Below are 22655 nucleotides of genomic sequence, written 5' to 3'. Positions count from 1 at the left end.
AATAACAGTAGGTGACATCAATCCCTTATTTTCATAAATAGAAAAATCATCAAAGTTAAAACAAATAAAATTTGTTGGTTATCTGCACCATAGCTCAAACAGTTTTAACACACATCTAGAGAATATTCCATCCTACAATATAGAATATACATTCTTCTTAGCGTCCCATGGAAAATTTTCTAAAGTACATCAGATTTTAGGCCATAAAGCAAGCTTTAACAAATCTGAAGAAAAGTCATTTCTTGTACCTGACTGAACAAAGTTTACAGAATAAAACTATAGATCAGAGGCAAGAGCGACAATGAGAAATGGACAGATACATGAACCTGGAACAGCACATTAAAGACATTTATTTATTTATTTATTTATTTATTTTTATTTTGTACGTATGAGTGTTTTGCTTCCATGTATGTAAACGCACTTGTGCTGTGTAATGTCCATGGAGGTCAAAGGAGGGTGTCGGATCTCCTGACACTGTAGTTACAAGCAGTTGTTAGCTGTCGTGCAGGTGCTGGGAACTGAACTTGGGTCCTCTGCAAAAGCTTCCAGTGCTCTTAACCAATGAGCCATCTCTCCCCTCAAATATTTTTTGAGACAGAATCTCATGAATCCCAGTATAGCCTTGAACTTTCTATGTAGCTGATGATTGCCTTGAACTCCTGATCCTCCTACCTCTACCTCCTACAAGTGTGTGCCATCATGCCCACCTTATGTGGTGCTGGGGATCAAACTGAGGGTTCTGTGCATGGTACAAGAACTCTAGCAACTTAGCTACATCCTGACCCCTGAAGCAAGACATTCTAGAATGACCAGTGTGTTACTGAAGACTCGGGAAAAAAAATAAGAAAGTTCCTAAAATCAAGAGAAAATGAAAACATAATATATCAGAACTTTTGAATACAGTCAAAGCATTTATACATATAAATACATGTTTATACATAGACATATAAATGCATAGTGCTTTAAGTATTCTTTTTTACTCTTATATATCATTTTACTTCTGTTTCAATATGCCATATACATCTGTAGACTCAGATCTAACACTCTCCTTCCCTTTTATTTTCTTTATTGGGGTCATGTATATTTCAGAATTTGTTGATTGTTTACTGTCTTTTATCAATTCAAACATATTTATGGACGGCTGAGCTTATACAAAATTTTCATTTAGCCATAACCACACATTTGTTAGTTTCATTTTGGGACAAGGGTCTAGTAAATACCTTTGACTACATCCAGTTTAAAATTCACAGCTTGAGGTGAGCATCCTGCCCACTTCACAGTTTACTACCACAAAGTTACACCATAGCAGCAGCACCTCCTCACCTGAGGGAGCTCAGGAAGGGCCTGGTATACGTTAGCCCACCTAAGTCAAATGACTTGAATCCAGGCGTCTGTATATTATGCCTTTTCTTATGCAATAGTTTTGAAAGGGACCAACTCCTTGATAAGCCACCAGGGTCACTAAAGAGTAATAAAGAGGATTCATTTCCTGCTTCTTGGTCTGAGATAAAACCTGACAGGCCTAGTCTACCACTGACAGGGCCCCTTTTCCAGCTGGCTAGTCCAGGCCAGTTTAGCTAACACCAAGGGCAGACCTGACCATATCTAACTCAGCTTGGAGCTGTGACTCATGGGATCTCTCTTCCTTGCTGACCAATCCAAAATTAGGGGATGAGGGCCTGCCCCATATCAGCAAACACACTTTAAAAGGCCCAAGTCCTCCTGGAGGCTTTGGGATTTCTGGTTTCGGAATCCCCTCTCCACTTATGGAGAACTTTTCCTTCTGGGTGAGTTTGTGTATGGATGTCATTCTTTTTAAGTAAAGTCTGTTTGCTTATTGCTTTCTGCTGTGTCTGAGACCCTCCCTGCCTTTCAATTCCTGAATTGGAGGGGAGAACAATTCTAGCCATAAGCCCTGGATGATAGCATGGCCACAATATTTTTACACAATCAGATAAAATGTCATATAGTAGCATACATGAACTTCTTTAATCAAGTTATTACTTATTCAAGAATTCTTTTTCCTTTATTCAATCCATATGAAAATATGTCTTCTGAAGATTATGCCACTCACCACAAAATAAATAATGCTTGGAAGATATTTTGTGAACGTTGTAGAGTGACTGCATGGCCAGCATTAAAAAACAAACTGGACTTTTGAACATAGTTATTTTTTAACCTACCATACAGGAATCATCTCCCAGTGTTCCTCTTTAACACTCCTTTCTAGTGCTGGAGAGATGGTTCAGTGGTTAAGAGCACTTGCTGTGCAGTCCTGAGAGATGGATCCACAGAAAAGAGCACTTGTTCTTGCAAAAGTTGAGGTTTGACTCCTAGCACCCACATGGAGGCTCACAACTATCTCTAACTCCAGTTCCAGATGATCTAACACCCTCTTCTGGCCTCCATGGGCACTGCATGCATATGGTGCACATACAAGCATGCAAGCAAACATTCATACACATAAAATAAAAGTCAATCTTTAAAATAGTTTTTACATAATAATAGAATGATGTTCCCAATTTCTTATTTCTTGAAACTTGACTATGTACTTAATATACATTTGGGATTTTGCTTCATAGAGCCTACAACACCTGGGATATTAATTAGAACTGATTCCAATCTCTAAAATGCTTTAGGATTACTTGAAGCTTTATGATATTCAGAAGTCCTATCAAATTTTATTGTTATTTTTTAATGTATCTTACATGGTTTCACAAGAAGTTCTGCATAGATTTTCTTTTTTAGATTTACTCATGAATGCTTTACAACGCTTCTGTTGTTACTTTAATAGTACATTTAGCAAAATAATTTCTGTTAGTTGTTCATCTTTAACAACATAAAAGCATTTTCAAATTAATGCTACACTGTTGTACTGATATGATTCTTACTACATGACCTCTAAACTATTTTTATTTCCTATGCGGGTAAGCATTTCATCAAGCCCTTATTATTTTAATCTCCCGTGAGTTTTGTAATTCCTTAGTCCTTGTCACTTTAATTTCTATGAATCTTTAAATATATTTTATTTGTTATTTTTATTTTGTGTATATGAGTGTATTGCCTGCATGTATGTAAGTGCACCCATGTTGTGCAATGCCTGCAGAGGTTAGAAGAGGGCATTGGATCCCCTGGAACTGGAGTTATAGATGGTTGTAAGCTGTCATGTGGGTGCTGGGAATAGAACCTGAGTCTTCTGCAAGAGTAGTCAGTGCTCTTAACCACTGAGCCATCTCTCCAGCTCCTCTGAGGATTTTTAAATGTGCTAAATTATCACTAAAATGAAATTGAAAATAGGTGATATCGAAAGCATTATTTTTCATGATTTCACAAAAGTTACTGGCATACTAGGTTTGGAGCACGGTTTTCTTAAGTCCTACTCTATAAGCTGAGGGTCCTTTCTATCTTGGGACAGTACTGAGCCATAACCAGGCATTTCCTTCTTCATCTGATCACTATCTTTCTCTTTCTTGCCTATTTATATAAAATTGCTTTGCCAGATTTTTCTTCCAAGAGAAAATTACTTCTATATTCAGGGTCTGTTTGATTTGTTTAGTTACTGTTTTAGGATTATACAAGCCTGTTCACAGATGAGATGCCCTTCTTTTCTTTCTTTATACCCTTGGTATTTATGTCCTATTTGCCATAAGTCTTGGTAAACTCTCTTTATCTTGATCTGTTTTACTGTGGTTTTGTGTACTTTATTAGTCAATATAAAATAATAATTTTTGCTTTGAAGACTAATGTTTTAGATAAAAAATTGTTCTCTATGAAGCTTTTCATTATGACACTAATTCAGAGAACAGGCATGTATGTTCTACATTACTTAAAAAGTCTCTGTGTGTGTGTGTGTGTGTGTGTGTGTATGTGTGTGTGTGTTTACACCCACTTGTGTCTGTGGGTGCATGTGAATGTGTGGACATGTGCATTTGGCAGCCAGAAGTCAATGTTAGGTGTCCTCCTCAATCATTCTCCACCTTATGTTTTTATACATAAGGTCTCTCATGGAACTGGGAACACAATGATTGGCTGAACTAGCTAGAAAGTAAGCCCCAAGATTCCTCCTGTCTCTGTCTCCCCAGCACTAGGATTACAGGCATGTTCTCCCACACCTTGCTTTTTATGTGGGTTCTGAAGCCTGAGCTCAGGTCCTCATACTTGCACAGCAAGCACTTTAATGAATGAGTCTTCTCAGTTCATCAAAAAGCCTTTTAACTTTTGGACATCTAAATATTTTCATGCTGATATCTGAAGAATATCTTAAAGTACAAGCTGATCCTAAAACACAAGCTGCTGAACAAGGTGGCACATGCCTTTTATCCTAGCACTTGGGAGGCCAGAGGCAGGTGGATGTCTATGAAATTGAGGCCAGCCTGGTTTACACATCAGGTTCCTGGCTTGCTGGGGTTACATGCAGATCCTGTGTCAACAAATAAATGAGCAAAAACTAAAACACAAGCTGACATCTCATATATACAGTTACATATATACATGGTAGATGGTTAATTATTCTATTAGCTTATTTCTTGAGTTACTATGTATTTATAGATCAAAGTTGTGTTTTCATGAGTATATTGACAGTCAGCATTAGTTGTAGCGATTCTGCCTTCTTACCTGTGTCTATTATTTTTCCTTAAAGACCACAAGCTTATAATTATTAACATTGTCTAAGTAAATAATTTTCTAATGCTATTTATTAATAAATACTTTAAAAAAAAATAATGTTTTTAGAACAGGGCTAAGTTTTCAGAGAAATGGCAGAGATTCTATAGAGTTCATGCTGTCCATGCTTGATTTTCCTTATTAATGTTTTAGATTGGTATAGAAATTTGTCACAAATAATGAGCCAGTGTTGGTACCTTGTTATAAAACTATATATTTTAATAAGCAGTGGCTTCTAGGGAGAGCAGGACCCCCTATGAGAGGATATGCTTATCTCCCTTCTAAACTGTAATAAGTTTCCATATGGCTTTTTCGTAGATCCCTCACTTTGGTAACACTCCCTTCCTGCCTCCATTTCCCCAAAACCCTTACTCCCATCCTTATTTGAAACTTTCTACCCCAGTACTCCTCCTTTCTACTTTTTATCACCTATGTTCTATTGACCATCTCCCTTATAGGCTTTTCAGCTTTTAAAAATTGCATTTATTTGTGGGAGAGGTCACAAGCATGTCACAGCACAGGAGTAGAGGCCGAAGGACAACTTATCAGAGTCCATTTTCTTCCTCTATGTGGGGCCTGGGAATTGAACTGAGATTATAGGTGCTGGTGGAAGTGTCACTGAACCATTCCACTGGCCAAGGAGATACAAGTTTGATGGGGATTTCACTGAATCTACAGGTTGCTCTTGGTAAGATGATCATTTTTAAAATATTGATTTTGCCCATCCGTGAACATGGAAGGTCTATCCTTAGTGTTTTTAAGTTTTCATTGTACAGACCTTTTGTTTCCTTGGTTAAGTTTATTCCAAGGATATTTTTAAGCTATTATGAATGGGATTATTTCCCCAATTTCTTTCTCAGGATGTGTCACTGGTATGACAGGAAGGCTACTGAGTTTCTTATGTTAATTTTATCCCACTGCTTTGCTGAAAGTGTTTATATTCTGTTCAAGTTTTCTGGCGGCGTCTTGAGTGTCTTTTGTGCACAGAATTATATCTTTTATGGGATACTTCCTTACAAGTTGTTGGTCGGGAAGACATCAAAGTTCCTCCAAACAATATCAGCTACTGTCATTCCACTTGGTTGCCCCCCAAAACTAGATGATATGACCCTCTTCCTGAAGACACCACACAGTTTGGTTGCAAGATAAAAAGAAATCAAGCTGGAACTGATCTGAAAGCTTCCTCCTTTCTGGCTGGCTTTTATAGTGCTAAAATTACTATGCAGGAGAGTGGAGGAGAAAAGACATCAGTGGTCTTACCTGGCTCTCAATCTTACAAACTACAATGCCAGTTTTTGTAGTAAGAGGTGCTCATTGGTACAGTAGTGTGACAAGGGTTATGAAGGTGACCAACTGCTCTCAGATTGGATTTGAGGCCTCCTCCATGGGAAGGAATATATGCTTGGTACTGTAAACTCAGTTAAAAAACAAACAAACAAAAAAACATGGTTGAGGAGATCATAGACCCTGCTAAATTAACATGGCACAAAACTGCATAGACTTATTGCTGTCCAAGATACTGAGAATAAATGAGGGTTAAGTTCTTAGTGCTACACAAGACATCTATAGCACCAGCTCTAAGGCACAGGGCACATTGCCGGGGAGGGAGCAGAAAGAATGTAAGAGCTGAAAGACAGGGAGAAGGGCTGGGAAATGCCATCTTCAGGGCATGACACAGCCATTGCAATCAGGAACTCACAGCAGCCCTGACTGTCTGCCCTGGGCCTGTGCAACTTGGGCCAGTTGACAGCCAATCATGGATTGAGGGGGGGCATGCGTTCCTACCCCTCCCTGCTGAACTTTTGATAACAGGTGAATTTTAGAAAGATAGTCATTGTTACCAGGTGTCTGCCAAATGGGAAGCTCACCAGTCTTCAACGGATAATTCAAAGCCCATGACTACACAGAAGGTCCTGGTTAAAATCATAAAACAAAAAGCATGGTTTGGGAAAGCACCCGTAGGGAAGAGGAGGGAGGATCAGAGGGTGGAAGGGAGAGAAAAGGTGAGGGTAAGAATAAACAGAATGTGTTGTATACCTGTATGAAACTGTCAAAGAACAAATTTAATCAATAAGAGCGCACATGCTTCGTGCCAGTTTCTTATTTTAAATTCGATGCCCTGCTTATGTTCCATTATCCAATCCTGACTGCCTTGTTACCTTTACTTGTCAAGTCTCTTCATCCTCCTTTTAGTATTGACTGTTGACTATTACTTCAGTGTAATAGAAATTACAAGTAGCTCAAAATCAGAACATTAGGGAAGTTGGTTGTGCTGTTCTTCTGGCATGAGATCTGCTGCCATAAGGGGAAGTCACATGGGTATTGTTTACAAAATGAAAGACGAAAGAGCAGATGGTTCTGAAATACCCCCACATCATACATGAAAGACTTGTGCACAGGCAGATGATTACTTAAGCCTGATGTATGGTGGGTCATCATGGAATCATTGTATATGCATTTCCTGCATTCATATGTATTCATGTACATATGTATGTTTACGTATGCTTTGAGTATGTTCACCAAAGATAGTTCTACATGGTTTCAAACTACACAGTACAGAATACTTGATTTCATTCAAATGAGCAACAGCTTATGCATAGGTTGACTGCAGCACTTATTGAATTTTTACTCTATTTAATTTCAGAGATCGAGGGCATTTTTTTTAATTTAAGGTTTTTTGGGAATTTCACACATGAAAACCATGACATTTTTTGTTGTTGTTTTTTATTGCCAGCTGATACAGTCCCACAATTTATTTCTCAAAACTCTGTGCTGTGTCTTAGCACAAAAATCATCATTTTCAAGACCTAAAATGTAATTAGAACCTGATACTTATCCACTGACAGTGCCTAAACCTCATTCAGTAAAAAAGTCAAAAGTGATAAAACGGATGTTCTGTGGTTGAGCAATGCTTCTTTCACAGGAAGATGAGAACGACCTAATAACATCAATCTCAGGAATCAAAATTACCCTAACATCTCTACTCTTAGTTCCAAATCAGTTGCTGAGGACAAGGACTCTTTTTCTAGATGAGCAGAAGGTTTTTTATTCGCAAGAAACAGGATCTCCCTTCTCTGCTCAGGTCTGTGTGGGTGTGTACGCACGTGAGTATTTCTAACAACTGTTTTTCAGGAAATGGGGAGCTATCTTTCAAGTTAAGAAAGTTCTAGAACTATTTACATTGTAGGGTAATTCTAAAGTGTTTGGGCAGAATTTCTAAAGGCAAGGCATACTTGCCTCATCTGAGATATTAATATATTATCTCTATGTATAAGGATACATTATCAGGATATACTTGCTGAGGAGTTAGAATTCACGGTGTTGCTAAAATAAGAAGCCCTGTGTCTAAGCAAAACTAGAATGAATCTTTCCTTTGGGAATTAGAAGGCTGGAGTTTGGATGATAATTCTTACACACATGTACTACTCTTGTGGGAGATTCCTTACCTTCTAGGATACACAGTTTTATATTCACGAAGAAACAAGTCAGATCCGTTTCTTCCAATTATCACAGTTAAATATAAATAGCTTTCGTTTTTAAAATCAAAGCATTATATTTACCAAATAGCTAATTTTTCCAGGAGTATTACTTGGCTACATAACATGTTATAATATAAACATGAAATTGTTGATGATTATAATATTTATTGATGATGATGTTAATACATACATTTTGTTATAATAAGAAAAACATTCAAAAGAAGTTCATGTAAGATATATGAGAAATTCGTTTATATATAATACATCATTTACATAAAAATCCACTTAAAATGTATTTATATAAAATACATTTATTTGTATAAAATATCTTAATAAATGAATTTAAAATGAATTTATCTTATACAGAAATTGTCTATCACCAAGTAAACAAGCAGAAATGAAAATTGTGCTGTTATTCAATATCAATAATGTCAAATGTTTTTTATTACTTATTTCAATGTAAGCAATTAAAAACAAAAAGTCTATATTCATGGTATTTTGAAACAGTTGGTTTTTATCTTTCAATCAAATCAAAAGTGTAATTAATTTTACTTGGCCTTATGTGAGCTGTTATTTCCATTCTTTCATTTTCTAAAAGAAGAATCGGGAAATTTTCTGTATTTCACTTGTCCAATTAAAATATTTCAAGTCACCACAAAGACATTGGGAAAATTCCCCATACATTCCACCTTATTTATTCAGGAATGGTACATGCACCGCAGAGTTGAGGCTCATTTCTGGAGTAAACGTGCCATCATCATCACGCAATGGTGTTGATACGCGATCGGAGGTCTCAGCACAGCTCTGGTATGTACCTTTCACATGAACAGGTTAGTGTGCTGCTGTAAATTTTGAAGGTGCCCAAATTTATACAATACACAACTCACAGAAAAGCAGCTAATTGCCATTTTCTTTAAATTCATTTAATGTTATATCTATATTATATTTTAAATCAATTTTTTTAAAACTTGAAGATTTATTTTTCCTTTTATTTCACCCACTACCTATTTCAAAGTCATTTGTAACACTAGGTAGTTTGCCATACTGGAATGGCTTGAGAACGTATAGTCCGAGGAACCAGATTTTCTCAAACATTTACAATTTTCCAACCCTGAATTGGAGGTGGCCTGTGAACTCTCTGCACTTTCCTTTCCTTTTCCAGCGATAGAGAAATAAAGCATTCCCTTAGAGCAATTCTAGAATAAGTAAAATACGGGACATATAGTTGGAAGGTGCTGTTTATTATAAAAGTGTTATAAATTATTCCGTTGATAACATTATGTTAAATGAGCAATATTATTTGACAAATATTCAATTTCTTCATCCAAAATTAACAATCTATACAATTTTCATATAATATTGAAATTATATGAAAACGATGTTCCTGACTAATATTTTGGTGTTAAAGATAGTTAATATCTCTCCCCTTATAAAAGTGTAAGGCAATTAACAATCTATACAATTTTCATATAATATTGAAATTATATGAAAACGATATTCCCGACTAATATTTTGGTGTTAAAGATAGTTAATATCTTCCCTTATAAAAGTGTAAGGCATTTCTGAACTGGGAAGATGGCTCAGTGGTTAAGAACACTGGTTGTTCTTGCAGAAGACCTAGGTTTGAATCCCAGCACCCACATGGTGCCTAACAACCATGTAACTCCAGTTCCAGGGGATCTGACACCCTCTTCTGTCCTCTGTGGGCCCTGCACAACATGGATGTACTTACACACATTCGGCATAACACTCATGCACATAAAATAAAAATAAATAAATAGTATAAGGCATTTCATTCATAAAAGCATTCAGTGAATGGTTGAAATATCAAGAGAACAGCAAAACAATTGTGCTCAAAGACTATTTTTTCTGAAACCTTAGAGTTTACCATTTTTGTTTTTATATGTTCTTGACTCTAAAGGAAATTTGACACACTAATATTTAATGTTTATATGCAGTTGGCATTGTTGATACTGTTTATTACATTTATCTACTAATTTTTTATGATATCCCCTAGTATATTGTGTTGATACCTTTTATGTGTGCTTTGTTTTCTCTTCTACAAGGTAGGCAACTGAATACAAAATTTTAAATTATTTCTGATTATTAGTAGTATATCAGGATCTGTGATATAAATATGTATCTCCTTGTACCCTTGTTTCTTTCCATTATAGAGTTCACTATACATCATGAATTAATTCATTTTAAATGTCCATAATATTTTGCTAACTTTCCAAGGATGAACATGGTTATACATACATAACAAAGTGTAAACATCATGATAATGAAGTCATATAATGCAAAAGTAAATCTATGTTGCATTTTTAAAAGGATGTTCATGGGGAAAAAATTCATAGGAACACAAATTGAATTTAAACATATTTTTTCTTCAAATAAAAGAAAGTCCATGATTCGTATTGGTTTGAATTGTTTTCTCCAGAAATGCACGAATGCCACAATTACAACGTTAAATCAATAAACTGGAATGCTTGTAAACAATGGCAAAAACAAAGGCCTGCACTAATTGCAAGCCAAAACCAAGAAAGTGGTAAGTTTTTTTTCGCTTTTGTCTTCTCTTGATGTATGGGGTGGATGTGGAAATCATGTGATTCTATCCATCAGTGACAACCATTGACGTTCTTACTTCTATGAGGGAAGCAAAAGTCATTTCTACTCTAACAGAATGCTGGAATGTATGAATAAGTAAAATGTTGAAATTTTTTACTATAATAAGGAAAATTGAACCAGAAGATTTTGAGGGGGCCTCCAAGTAACTTCCTCTAAGGAAGAATAAATAGAAATAGAACATAGAAGTCTTAAAAATTATCAAACTTTGTTCTTTTTTCTTTTAAGACAGTGTCTCAGCTATATGCACAGCTGGACTGAAACTTGCTATGTAGACTGGCCTCAGTCTCACAGAGATCTGTCCACCTCTGCCTCCTGAGTGCTGCGATTAAAGGCCTATGCCACTATGTCAAGATATGCAACTAAATTCCTAAACATTATAAAAGTAATAAATTGCTGTTGTTTACAGAGATATTTCTGACTATAGTGAAGACAATCTATATAAACTATTTTCAAGCCAGATTAGTGTTGATATTAGAACTTGTGATAGTTTATACAAAGAGGAAAAACAGAGCATGGTACAGTAACACATAATAGTAATTGCAGTAGTGTGTAGATGGAGACAGGAGGATCAGAGTTCAAGGTTATCCTCAGTAGAATAGAGCTCTCAAGGACAGCTTGAGTTATATAAGACATTTTCTCTAAAAATGAAATAAAATATTTTTAAAAGCCAACATACAACCTTCACCTCTAAATTTTGATTAAACACCAAGAAATAAATTATTAACAAAAAGCATTTCAGATGAGATAATATTAGGAATGCAACCATGCGTATGTAGAAACCAAAGGTTACTGAGTCCATGATTGCGTACATAACGTTGAAAAGGCATTGGATGAAAGTCAATACAAAATCTTCAAAATTTATAAATATAAATGTTGTTCCATACAAATATTTAAGCTTATATACACATAAAATATATATATTATTATGCTATTAAAATTACTCTGACAAAATATTGATTGCTTTGCTGTTGCTAAAGATTATCCAGGAAGAGGCAAAATGTGATTGCTGTCAAAGCAGAATTAAAAGGCAAAAGTGATATACTTGAAAAAGTAGAAATAAAAGTATTTGAAAGGCAACAAATGTACATTCTCTAAAGAATAAAGGTAGTACTAAAATTTGATCTATAGACTTCATTAAAAATTAAGACAGAAAGGAAAATTGATTTCTTCCCTAACTAAAAGAATAATGATGGACCTGGTTGGGTTTGCTTTTAATGTCCGCACGTAGGAGGCAGAGGGAGGCAGGCAAATCTCTGTGAGATCGAGACCAGCCTTGTCTACATAGTGAGTTCCAGGTAGGCTGGGGTCTACAAGAGACCCACTCAAAAATAAATAAATAAATAAATTAATTAATTAATTAATAACACTCAAAGAATAAAGAAACTGCGATAAAAGAAAACGCCAATAAATAAAAAGATAAAAATAAACCATTTTATTACAAAACCTAGAACTGACATTATTACTTCAGATTACTAATCAATAAGGAATGAAGCATGCAGAATGGAAGAGGAAACTACCCACGCCTAAAAGGCAATGTCTTTCAGATAGAATCTTTGTATACCTACATATTTAATACGACACCAGTGGAAGGTGAATACTTCATAGTTCAGAAGTGTTTTCGTCTTAAAAAGTTCATTTTAAAGTTTTTCTTTAAGAACTGTTTTTACTTTTATTTGTGTGTGCATGCATGTCTGTATGAATGTATGCTATATGTGTGTGGTACAGAGGTCAGGAGAGGGTGTCAGATCCCCTGAAGGTAGAGGTACAGGTGTTTGGGAATCATTTGACATGGGTGCTGGGAATCGAACCTGGGTCCTAGGCAAGATGAGACAGTGCTCTTAACCACTGAGCCATCTCTCTAGCCCTGCATTTTTAAAGTTTTTAAGGCACACATAGAGTGCAATTGGAGTCATATTCTCCTGGAAAGAAATACAATATAATAGTATATGCACTATCAAATATTCAACCATTTCATGAAGCTTGGGGAGTGGCACATACAGTGATTGTGATTCATCATATGTATGAATAAATGTTCATACATACAGGGATGTCATCCGCTAACAACAACATTTCATACAGTAGAAAAGAAATATGTTCATTCAAAGAGCAGTGCTACAAAAATTCAGTGTTCATTTAACACACATTAAATGGACCAAATAAAATAGTGACGTTTTTACTAATGTATTTTTATTCATATCAAAAAAATGTAAGGCATAAAAGGAAGTTTGACCAAGTAATCCCGAGACTAACAAGCCACTTCATTCCATCAAGACTACCATAAATAAAATAGAAGTAATATCGGAAACACATATATGTAAAACATACGACAAGGTATGGTGTTATGTACACAACCTAAAAAGTACAGAGCAAACCAGTAGCTAAATAGAAACAACAGTCTCGTAGAACTAAAAAGCATAATTTAAATATAAGTGAAAGCTCCTACATCTAATTTATAGCAGGAAATATAAAATTAAAATTAAAATATTACCAACAAGATTTATACATTAAAACATGTAGGAGCTGGAGAGATAGTTTAGTCGTTAAGAGCACTTGACGCTCCTGCAGAAGACCTAAGTTCAGTTCCCAGGACCTACATTGTGTCTAACAACCATCAGTATCTCCAGTTCCAGGGGATCCAAAGTTGTCTTCTGGACCCTGAGGCATTGCACTCATACACATACAGACCAAACACTCATACACATAAAATAAAAATAAAAAAATCTTTTTAAACAACATACAAACATACAAATAATATTTCTTTCTGAGGAGGATGCAGCCAAACATTTATTTGTGCTACTATTTAGATTAGTGTAACTTTTGTGGACTGAAAATTTCAATCATTACATTACGGTTAGCATGCATGTGCCCTTTGATACACTAATTATCATAACAGGGATTAGAGTTTGCAAAAACATACACAAATTTTTAAGAAAGATTGTTTTTCCTAACACCAAAAACTAGCATCAAATGTAAACATCCACTGTAAAAATTAAAAGTTCATTGTCACAGTTCAGTGACAATTCAAGCCTGATGGGCTTGGGGATCCCGGGGTATAGGTGCAGTCTCAAGCCTGATGGGCTCCAATTCAAGCCTGATGGACTTGAAATCAGGACACAGGGGATGCAGAGGTTTGTGTGCCGGTGCATGTTTATTATGAACTTAAGAAAGCTTATATAGAAAGCATATCTGGAGTAACCAAGGAATAACCAAGGATACGTTACTTTACCAACTGAAACTCACACAATGTTACAGTATCTTAGATTCAGCTACATAATGTTTATAATATCTTAGATATAAGGTGTACTGTTTGTGATTACTCTTAGCAACTACTAAAATTTATTATTTCTATATAGAAACCAAGCTTACAGTGCTGAGAAACTCCTGTGCCCATAAACTGAAATGGAACTCTTTAGTTATGTTTCCTAGACTACTATTAATCAGGGAAACATTAGTCCATTAACTCAGACCACAGAAGCAGAGAGCAGGGAAAGTCCCAGGGTGGAAGCATTCTTTCTCCAATTCTTGATCTTCCAAGAATATCTGGTATCCTCTGCCAAGCTTCAGGTCATGAATTAATCAGGCCTTGACAGTTCATTAATATCTTTTGTGCAAGTATCAATGCAACGAGTATTTATACAAATTTGAACTCTTTATATGTCATGATATGACATAATCACCAGGATACTGACCAAGTGAAAACTAATTCACACAATATTTTGCATAATTTCTTAAATGCATGTTTTGAAGACATTAATAAGAAAAGTATCTACATACACCTCTTCCTAAAAAATTAAGTTGATAAATGTGATTTATTCTAGGGGATATCTGTAGAGCTGGGAGTGGTGGCACACATCTGTAATCCCAGTACTCAGGATGCTGAGGTGGGAAGATTGAGAGCTCATATTCAGGAGGGACTACATAATGAAACTGTGTCAAAATGTCAATAAAAAGAAATTCTTAGAGAACTTGTAGATAGTTATAACAGGAAGTATTACATTTTTATACTTTTGGGGGGTCTTTTTTGAGACAGAGTCTTCCTGAAGCAACAGCTGGCCTGGAACTCACTATGTAGACCAGTCTAGCCTGAATCTGGCAGATATGCCTGCCTCTGCCTCCCAAGTGCTGGGATTAAAGGCGTGTGCCACCACATCCAGCTATACTCTTATTTTTTAAATCATTTATAACATACTTATGCTGCTTGGTCTGAGAAAAACAAAGGAGAAAAAGCACTTCCACGACCTTCTCAGAAAAAGCCAACATCATGGGGTCAGAGAAGCAGCTCAGAAGCCAAGAGCACTGGCTGCTCCTGAAGACGATCTGGACTTGTTTCCCAGCCGGCACCCACAAGTGTCTAACAATCACCTGTATATTCAGTTCTAGGGGATGTGACACCCTCTCCCTGCCTCTATGGGCACTGCAAACACATGATGCACTTACATACCTGCAGGCAAAATGCTCATACACATAAAAAATACAAATAATTTGCCATTAAAAATAATTTTTAAAAGTACACCAATGAATTTTTTGAGAATTTCACAGGAGTATTGTCTTTTCATTATCTCCACCCCTTCCCAGTCCCCCACAAACTCCTCCCATGTCACCTCATTCAGTCAATTTAGTATCCTTTTTAAATCCTATTACATACACATACATATATTTATAAATAAATATATATGTGTATATAAAACACATTGAGTCCATTTAGTGTACCTGTGTTTAGGGCTGCCCACCTGAGATTAATAACTTCTGAGGAAGCTAGTCCATGAAGAAAATATATTCTCCTTCCCTCAGCATCTCTCAGCCTGAGGTGAGACCCAGTGACATTTCCCCATCCACCTCGGTGTGTCACTGGTTCTGTCATTTTGTAGTGCTTACTAGGCTACCATACTGTGGAGGCTTCATTGGTGAAGCTCCCTTATCATGTGGAAAATGTGGAAGGTGTCTTGTCCCTCTGGCTCTTACATTATTTCCAACCCCTCTTCTTCCACGGTCCCTAAGCCTTAGGTGTAGAAGTGGCATTGTTACTGTGTCACTTAGGCCTGGTCACCTCAAGTGACTTATTCTCTGCATTTGACCAGTTGGGGAGCTCTGTGTTAGTCTCCATATGTTGCAGAAAGAAGCTTCTTTGACGAATGCTGGCCCACTAAATTGTCACCTTCCCGCTCTCTGTTTGATCCGCCCTCATTTTTTTCAGGGTCTCTAGCTCAGGGCACTATTGGACAAACCACAGAACATATTTTATCTATTTCATTTTATATCTTGGGTAGGAATGGGGGAAATGGAACTTACAAAGAAACGAACACCCCACACCCAGCACCCAACTCTGCATGGCTTGGCCCAGCCCGCCATTCCAGATCACTTCCACTCCCGCCCACAGTCTCCCTCAACTTTTGTCCATGCATCTTGGGCCTGCAGTCTCACCCCAGGCTGGTAAATGTTCCCTCTCCCATCCACATGGGTGAAATGCCTGAGCCATCTTTCTCTCCACACCCATGCCGCCTAAGCCTGGGCTTTCGAACCAAGATGGTGCCCAGAGACCCCCTCCCTAAGTGGCTAACTCTCGGCAGTCAATTCTCCACAGCAGGCCCTGCCCCTTGGAGGAACCAGGCCCCTGGGACACAAGTGCTGAGTGGTACACTTGACAGTAAATACAAAGATATGTAGTTAGACTACAGTAAGAAATGATGCTGCTCTAGGGATGTGACAGAAGTAGGTTTTTCCCTAGGGTCTATGACCTCTCCAGCCATGTGTACTTGGCTATGTTGGCAGTATCACACATGAGGTCCCTCCCACTGAGTGGGCCTTGGACACCAATATTTATGTTAAACACAAAAATACCCCAGACCTTTAGCCTTCCTTTTATTCTTTTTCTTCTTTGACAGTATCTCCGTTGTTTGTTGGCCAAGTCATTGCTGCAGCCATGGCGATACGTTTCATTGTTATGACGTCAATATGGTTTACCATATTCTTTACCTGTAAGTGATAATCCAGAAATAGATTGCAACATTGTTGGTTGAACAAGTACAATGCATTGCTCTTGAGTTCAAAAGCACATTGTGGGGTGGGGGGAGATGGCTCAGCAGGTGAAGTGCTTGCTCCATAAGCTTGACATCCTGAGAGTTCAATTTCCAGAACCCACATAAAGGTGGAAGGAGAGAACCAACTCCACAAAATTGTCTTCTGACTTCCACATACACGCATGGCACATGAGTGCCTATGTGCACACGCACACACACACACACGCACACACAATATTTTAATAGAAAAAGATAATTCAGCCTGGTGTGGTGGTACACGCCTTTAATCCCAGCACTCAGAAGGCAGAGGCAGGTGGATCTCTGTGAGTTCAAGGCCAGCCTGATCTACATAGTCAGTTCCAGGACAGCTGGGGCTACAGGGAGACCTTGTCTCAAAAAGACAAAAAAAAAAAAGATAATTCAATAGCAATATTGAATGTGTTTGTATAGGTTTTGACTATTCTATAAATTCATTTACTTTTCTTTGGATTATGTTATTACTAATAATAATCTTTTTAATAATTATAATTTTTAATAGTATTATTCAACCAAGAAGTTCCAGTTTCCTCAATGGGTGAGTAAATTTCTAAAATATTAAGCATAAATTGAACACAGCTATGTGTACTGGGGTATACTTTATATCCAAAAACATTCATAAGGGAGGAATGAAATAGTTGGGTTTTTATCTATATTTCACTATTGCGTTATGCCTTTTGGCTATTAAGGAGAATGTCTAAAGAGTAAGAGAGCTGGGCAGGATGTTTCACTCATTCAGTTTGGAGACTTGGGAGGCTGAGGCAGAAGGATCAGAGTTCATATCCAAACTCAGCTACATAGAATTCAAACCCACAATGGGTTACATGAGGCTCTGTCAGAAAAAATTAAAACAAAAACACTCAAAAGAGTAGAAAATACTTAATTTGGGGATCTTCCTCTCTTTGTGCAGATTCATCTTTGGGTATGATTATAATAGTTTAATTATTTGGAATTCTGGAGTTGGAGCAAGAAAGGCATTTACCTCGCCTAGATAAAATCTGTTCCAATGGTCAAGTGTATATATAATTAATATGTCTTATCTTTCTAGAAGGTTATTGTGGTCCATGTCCTAAAAACTGGATATGTTATAGAAACACCTGCTACCAATTTTTCAGTGAGAGCAAAAACTGGTCTCAGAGCCAAGCTTCATGTATGTCTCAAAATTCCAGCCTTCTGAAGATATACAGTAAAGAGGACCAGGTTGAGTATTTAAATACATTTAATTCTAATGTATGAGGAAACTCACTGGAACATGAACCAAGATACCCACTCCTGATCTTACATATAAACATTAAGAGAAAGTGGGGCTTGGAAATGCTCCCTGAGTAAAAGTACTTTGTCCTAGAAGCTTGAGATAATGGAGTTTTACTCTCTAGCACCCACAGAAAAAAAAAAACTGGGTATTGCTGCGCATGCCTTTAAACCCAGCATTCGGGTCAGAGACAGCTGGATCCCAAGATTTCTTTGTTGGGGCTGCCTATCTGAAGATGTGAGCTTCCAGTCCAGTGAGGGACATGGTATCAAGGCAAAAAGGCAGAGGGCAATAGAAAAAGACACCTGTATCTTGTTCTGGCCCCTGCATGAGGTGTGAGCACCTGTACACTCATGTGCATACACACCACTACCACCTCCCAGAAGGACAGTAAAATTTAGAAAGGAAAGAAGCTTTAGATATTATGTACACATGATTAAGTGGGAATTGTGCCAGCCAAGGGACAAATGCATTCTTTCCCAAGAGGGAAGCAAGGGATTATGGCTTTGCTTTGGCTAACATTCTTAGCACTGGTTTTCTCTGTACTTTACTTGTGGTTTCAAACAGGATTTTTTTAAACTGGTGAAGTCATATCACTGGATGGGACTAATCCAGATTCCAGCAAATGGCTCCTGGCAGTGGGAAGATGGCACCGCTCTCTCGCCCAACCAGTGAGTCTTGCCCCTATGAGCACTCATTTCTTACAGTTTATCTTCTCCAATCTGGGGAACTCCCACATTCTAATCTAGTTAGAAAAATACTTAGGTCCTAAATCTAAAGAGCAGGGCTGGAGACCAGAGCACCCAACATGATTATTAATGAGTAACATAAGTTGATTATGTGCAAAATACCAAGAAAGGTAGATCTAATATTATGCCCATATTATAGATAGGAGACTGAGTGTCATATATTCTTCTGTGTATTCATGACTATAATTATGGAGATAAACCTGACATACTTGCACATAGATAAAGTACACAGCTTGGGAAGTTTTAAAAAATGTTTATACTCAGCCAGGTGTGGTGGTGCATGCCTTTAGTCCCAGTCCAGTCTCTGGAAGCAGAGGCAGGTGGATCTCTGTGAGTTTGAGGCCAGCCTGGTCTACATAGTTCCAGGAGCTACAGGGAGAGGCTGTCTCAAAAAGGCCCCCCAAAATTGTATATGCTTATGAAATTCTTAATAATAATGAAGTAGTTGACATGTCCATTATTGGCAAAATTTTTTCTTGAGTCTTGGAGTCTTTTCTTTATTCCTATGCCCTTCTCTCTGTTCCTCACCAACTAATCTCTTTTCTCTGGATACAGGTTAGTTGCAACCAAAAGTATTTAATACCATCTGAGTTCTTCAATTTACATTGGTTTTATATCTGTATTTCTTCAACCTATCATAATGACCCAGGTTTTGTTCTTAGGATCCACAATGGGCATCTCACAACCAAACCACTTGTAACTCTAGCTTCAGGAATCCAAAACCCTCTTCTGTCTTCTGCAGGAACCTCCATATACATAAATGTACTTACAAACAGAAACACATACACATGAGTAAAAAATAAGATAAATCTTTAAGATATATCTATCTATACATATAATAGATATAGAAATCACTTGACAACATCCTTCACTTATTGAAGTACTCTGTTTGTATTTCTATTCAAAATAGTTTTTTAACTTTATTTTTATGTGTATGAGTGTATTGCCTGCATGTATATAAATGCACCCATTTCATGGACTTCCCACGGAGGACAGAAGAGGTTGTCGAATCCTTTGGAACTGGAGTTATGGATGGTCGTTAGCCACTATGTGGGTGTTGGGATTTGAACCTGGGTATTCTGCAAGAACAGTCAGTGCTCTTAACCACTGAGCCATTATTCTAGCCCCTTCAAAATAGTTTATAAAACTCCCTCTTTCATTTTTCTTCAGTACAAGTTATTTCTTTTAGAACTATGTTGTTTAGTTGCTAATATTTAGAAATCTTCTGAGATCTTCTGATGACTGATTTATTATCGATTTCTAACCAACTTCATGCCTTCATTCCTTTGGTTTTGTGGAGTGTTCATTTGTTTTGCTTTATTAGTTTTTTGTTGTTTTGTTGTTTTGTTTGTTTGTTTGTTGTTAGTTTGTTTGAGACAGGGTCTTTCTGTAGCCTCAGCTGACCTGGAACTCTCCATATAGACCAGGCTGGTCTCACTCCCAAAGAGATTCTCCTGCTTCTGTCACCCCAGTGCTGGCATTAAATGTGTATGCCACCATGCCTGGCAGTGGACTTTTCCTTATGGAAACTTACTTATAGCTTCAATCTCACTGTTTATAATGAGTCTGTTTAAATTATGTATATCTTCTTTCTTTAATTTTAATAGGTCTTATGCATTTAGAAATCTATCCATTTCTTTTAGGTTTTCCAGCTTTGGGTAATATAAATGTTCAAAATCTCCCCTAATAAACTTTCAGGTTGCATTGAACAACTCCATTTTTGTTGTTAATTTTATTAACTTGGGCCCTGTCTCTTTTTTGTTAGCTTGACTAGGAGTTTGTCAGTCTTGCTGATCTTTTCATAATACCAATTCTTTGATTCTCTGTGTTGTTCTTCCAGTCTCTATTTCATTCATTTATACCCTAATCTTATTTATTTCTTGCAATGTGATGAGTTTGGGGCTGTTCTCTTGTTTTTCTAGAGCTTTAAAGTGAATCATTAGGTGATGCATTTGCGATTGCTCTGATTTTTTTAGATGTATTTATGGCTATCTTGAATCTTTCCTCTTAGGAGTGCCTTAGCTGCATCCCAGAGGACTGAGTAGGGTGCGCTTCCCTTCCCCTTTGAGCCCTTCCACCGCAATGTCTTCTCTGCCTTCATCGTCCAGTTACTTTTAAATATGTGATACCTAGTGTTCACTGTAGTCACCCTACTGTACAAAGGATCAGCAGAGAGAGTGACGAGGAATGTTTTGTGCTTATTTGACATTTGGAAATTTTGATCAATATGCAGTATATTCAGTGCATAGCTCTCAGATATGTACAATTACAGTGTCAACAAACAATTTAAAGTTAAGATAAACAATCTAATGTGCTTCCATTGAAACCCACAAAGAGATATGCTGAAAATCTCTGAAAAACCTGTTTCATTTTCCCTGCAAGTACCAGCCAATTGTATGTCTGTGTCTTGTCCTTTTAAATGCATAGAGCATTAGACCACTGTCTTTTTAGTTTTTACATTTCATACTGAGAGTGACATCATCATTTTTTGAGTATTCTATTTCTGACATCTTGGAAGGAAAAGAGTCCATTTATTAGATTAATTATATAACTTCAAAATTCAAAACAAATAAAACACACAGTCATTTCTGCATCATTTACCAAAATTTCAAATGTAAGCATGGATGTACACACATATACATACATAGATGTGTGTGTGTATATATGCACTAAGGAGTTTCCGTTTGCTTTTGTTTCATTACCATGTACAACTGCATATTCAGTCATCCTTTTGTATCTATGGGAGGCTGGTTCCAAGGCCTCCTCCCTCCCTGGATCCTGAATTCCATTAACCATCACGATCCTTATATACACAGGCATATTATTTCATTGTAAACTGTGCATACCTCTGTATAATTTGAATCATCTTTAGATTATGTATAATACCCACTAGAATATAAGTGTTATGTAAATAGTTCTTATTGTGTATTGTTTGGAGAATCATGACAAGATACAAAGCACACGCTCAATGCAGATACAGGTCTTGTACTGAATACTTGCTATCTATAATCAATTGTACCTGAGGAAGGTAATCTGCAGGTACAGAGGACCAAGTTTATCTACGGAAGATTAGTTTTATACAAAATACTGCAGCAATTGAATTCTAATTGAATTATAAATTCACTTCAAATGTAAATATTTATTCTAAAATAAATGTTTTAAAGTTTTTATACTCCGGCACATAGAGATTTTATTTTAGACTTCTGAAGTACCTAATTTCTGATACTAGCGTATAATTTACAAAAGAATGAAATTTTACTTTTATTGTGCAGTTGGCCCTATTTTACATATGTGTGAGTTAGGAGCGTTAAAAATGGTTCTAAAGTGGCCTAAAATATTTCTTAAATTCCTACATTTGAATCTTATAAATATGATCACATTTTGACATTCTTTCATTAATAAAGTCATGAATGTAATGTATCATCGTCTCTACTACAGATTAACTTTGGTGGAAATGCAGAAGGGAACCTGTGCTGTCTATGGCTCCAGCTTTAAGGGATACACAGAAAATTGTTCAGCTCCAAACACATACATCTGCATGCAGAGGGTCATGTAAGGAATGTATCAGCCATCTCTACAGCAACGAGGGAAAAAGAAGGGATTACACCAGGAGAAGCTACTCCATCTTGGACTGAAATAAACAAAAAATAATACAAACACACAAATAACAGGCCTAGGACCCTCCTCCCCAAGAAACAAACCACAGTGCTATTAGGTGAGCATAACAAGTTCGGCAAGACAAGAGACGCTTAACACCGAGCTTGATCGTCAAGGCCGCCATTCCCAGCATACTCCAGACTGCCCAGTATGTGGGAAAGGGGACAAAGAGGAG

The 22655-nt window shown here is 36.9% G+C and overlaps 1 protein-coding gene across 1 annotated transcript; it reads left to right on the top strand.

Annotated features, from left to right (window-relative positions):
• The first annotated feature begins 7676 nt into the window (after positions 1–7676).
• Positions 7677–22401, top strand: LOC103729806 (NKG2-D type II integral membrane protein-like). Its single transcript, XM_029561009.1, has 8 exons — positions 7677–7744; positions 8844–8948; positions 10582–10689; positions 16652–16744; positions 17325–17360; positions 17871–18022; positions 18642–18745; positions 22262–22401. The coding sequence occupies exons 2-8, from the start codon at positions 8909–8911 to the stop codon at positions 22377–22379; spliced, it is 651 nt and encodes a 216-aa protein (XP_029416869.1). The 5' UTR covers positions 7677–7744; positions 8844–8908; the 3' UTR covers positions 22380–22401.
• The last annotated feature ends 254 nt before the right edge of the window (positions 22402–22655 follow it).

The sequence above is a fragment of the Nannospalax galili genome, unplaced genomic scaffold, assembly GCF_000622305.1.
Source record: "Nannospalax galili isolate Female #2095 unplaced genomic scaffold, S.galili_v1.0 scaffold1313, whole genome shotgun sequence".
Taxonomy (NCBI): domain Eukaryota; kingdom Metazoa; phylum Chordata; class Mammalia; order Rodentia; family Spalacidae; genus Nannospalax; species Nannospalax galili.
This window is presented reverse-complemented; position numbering and strand designations above follow the sequence as displayed.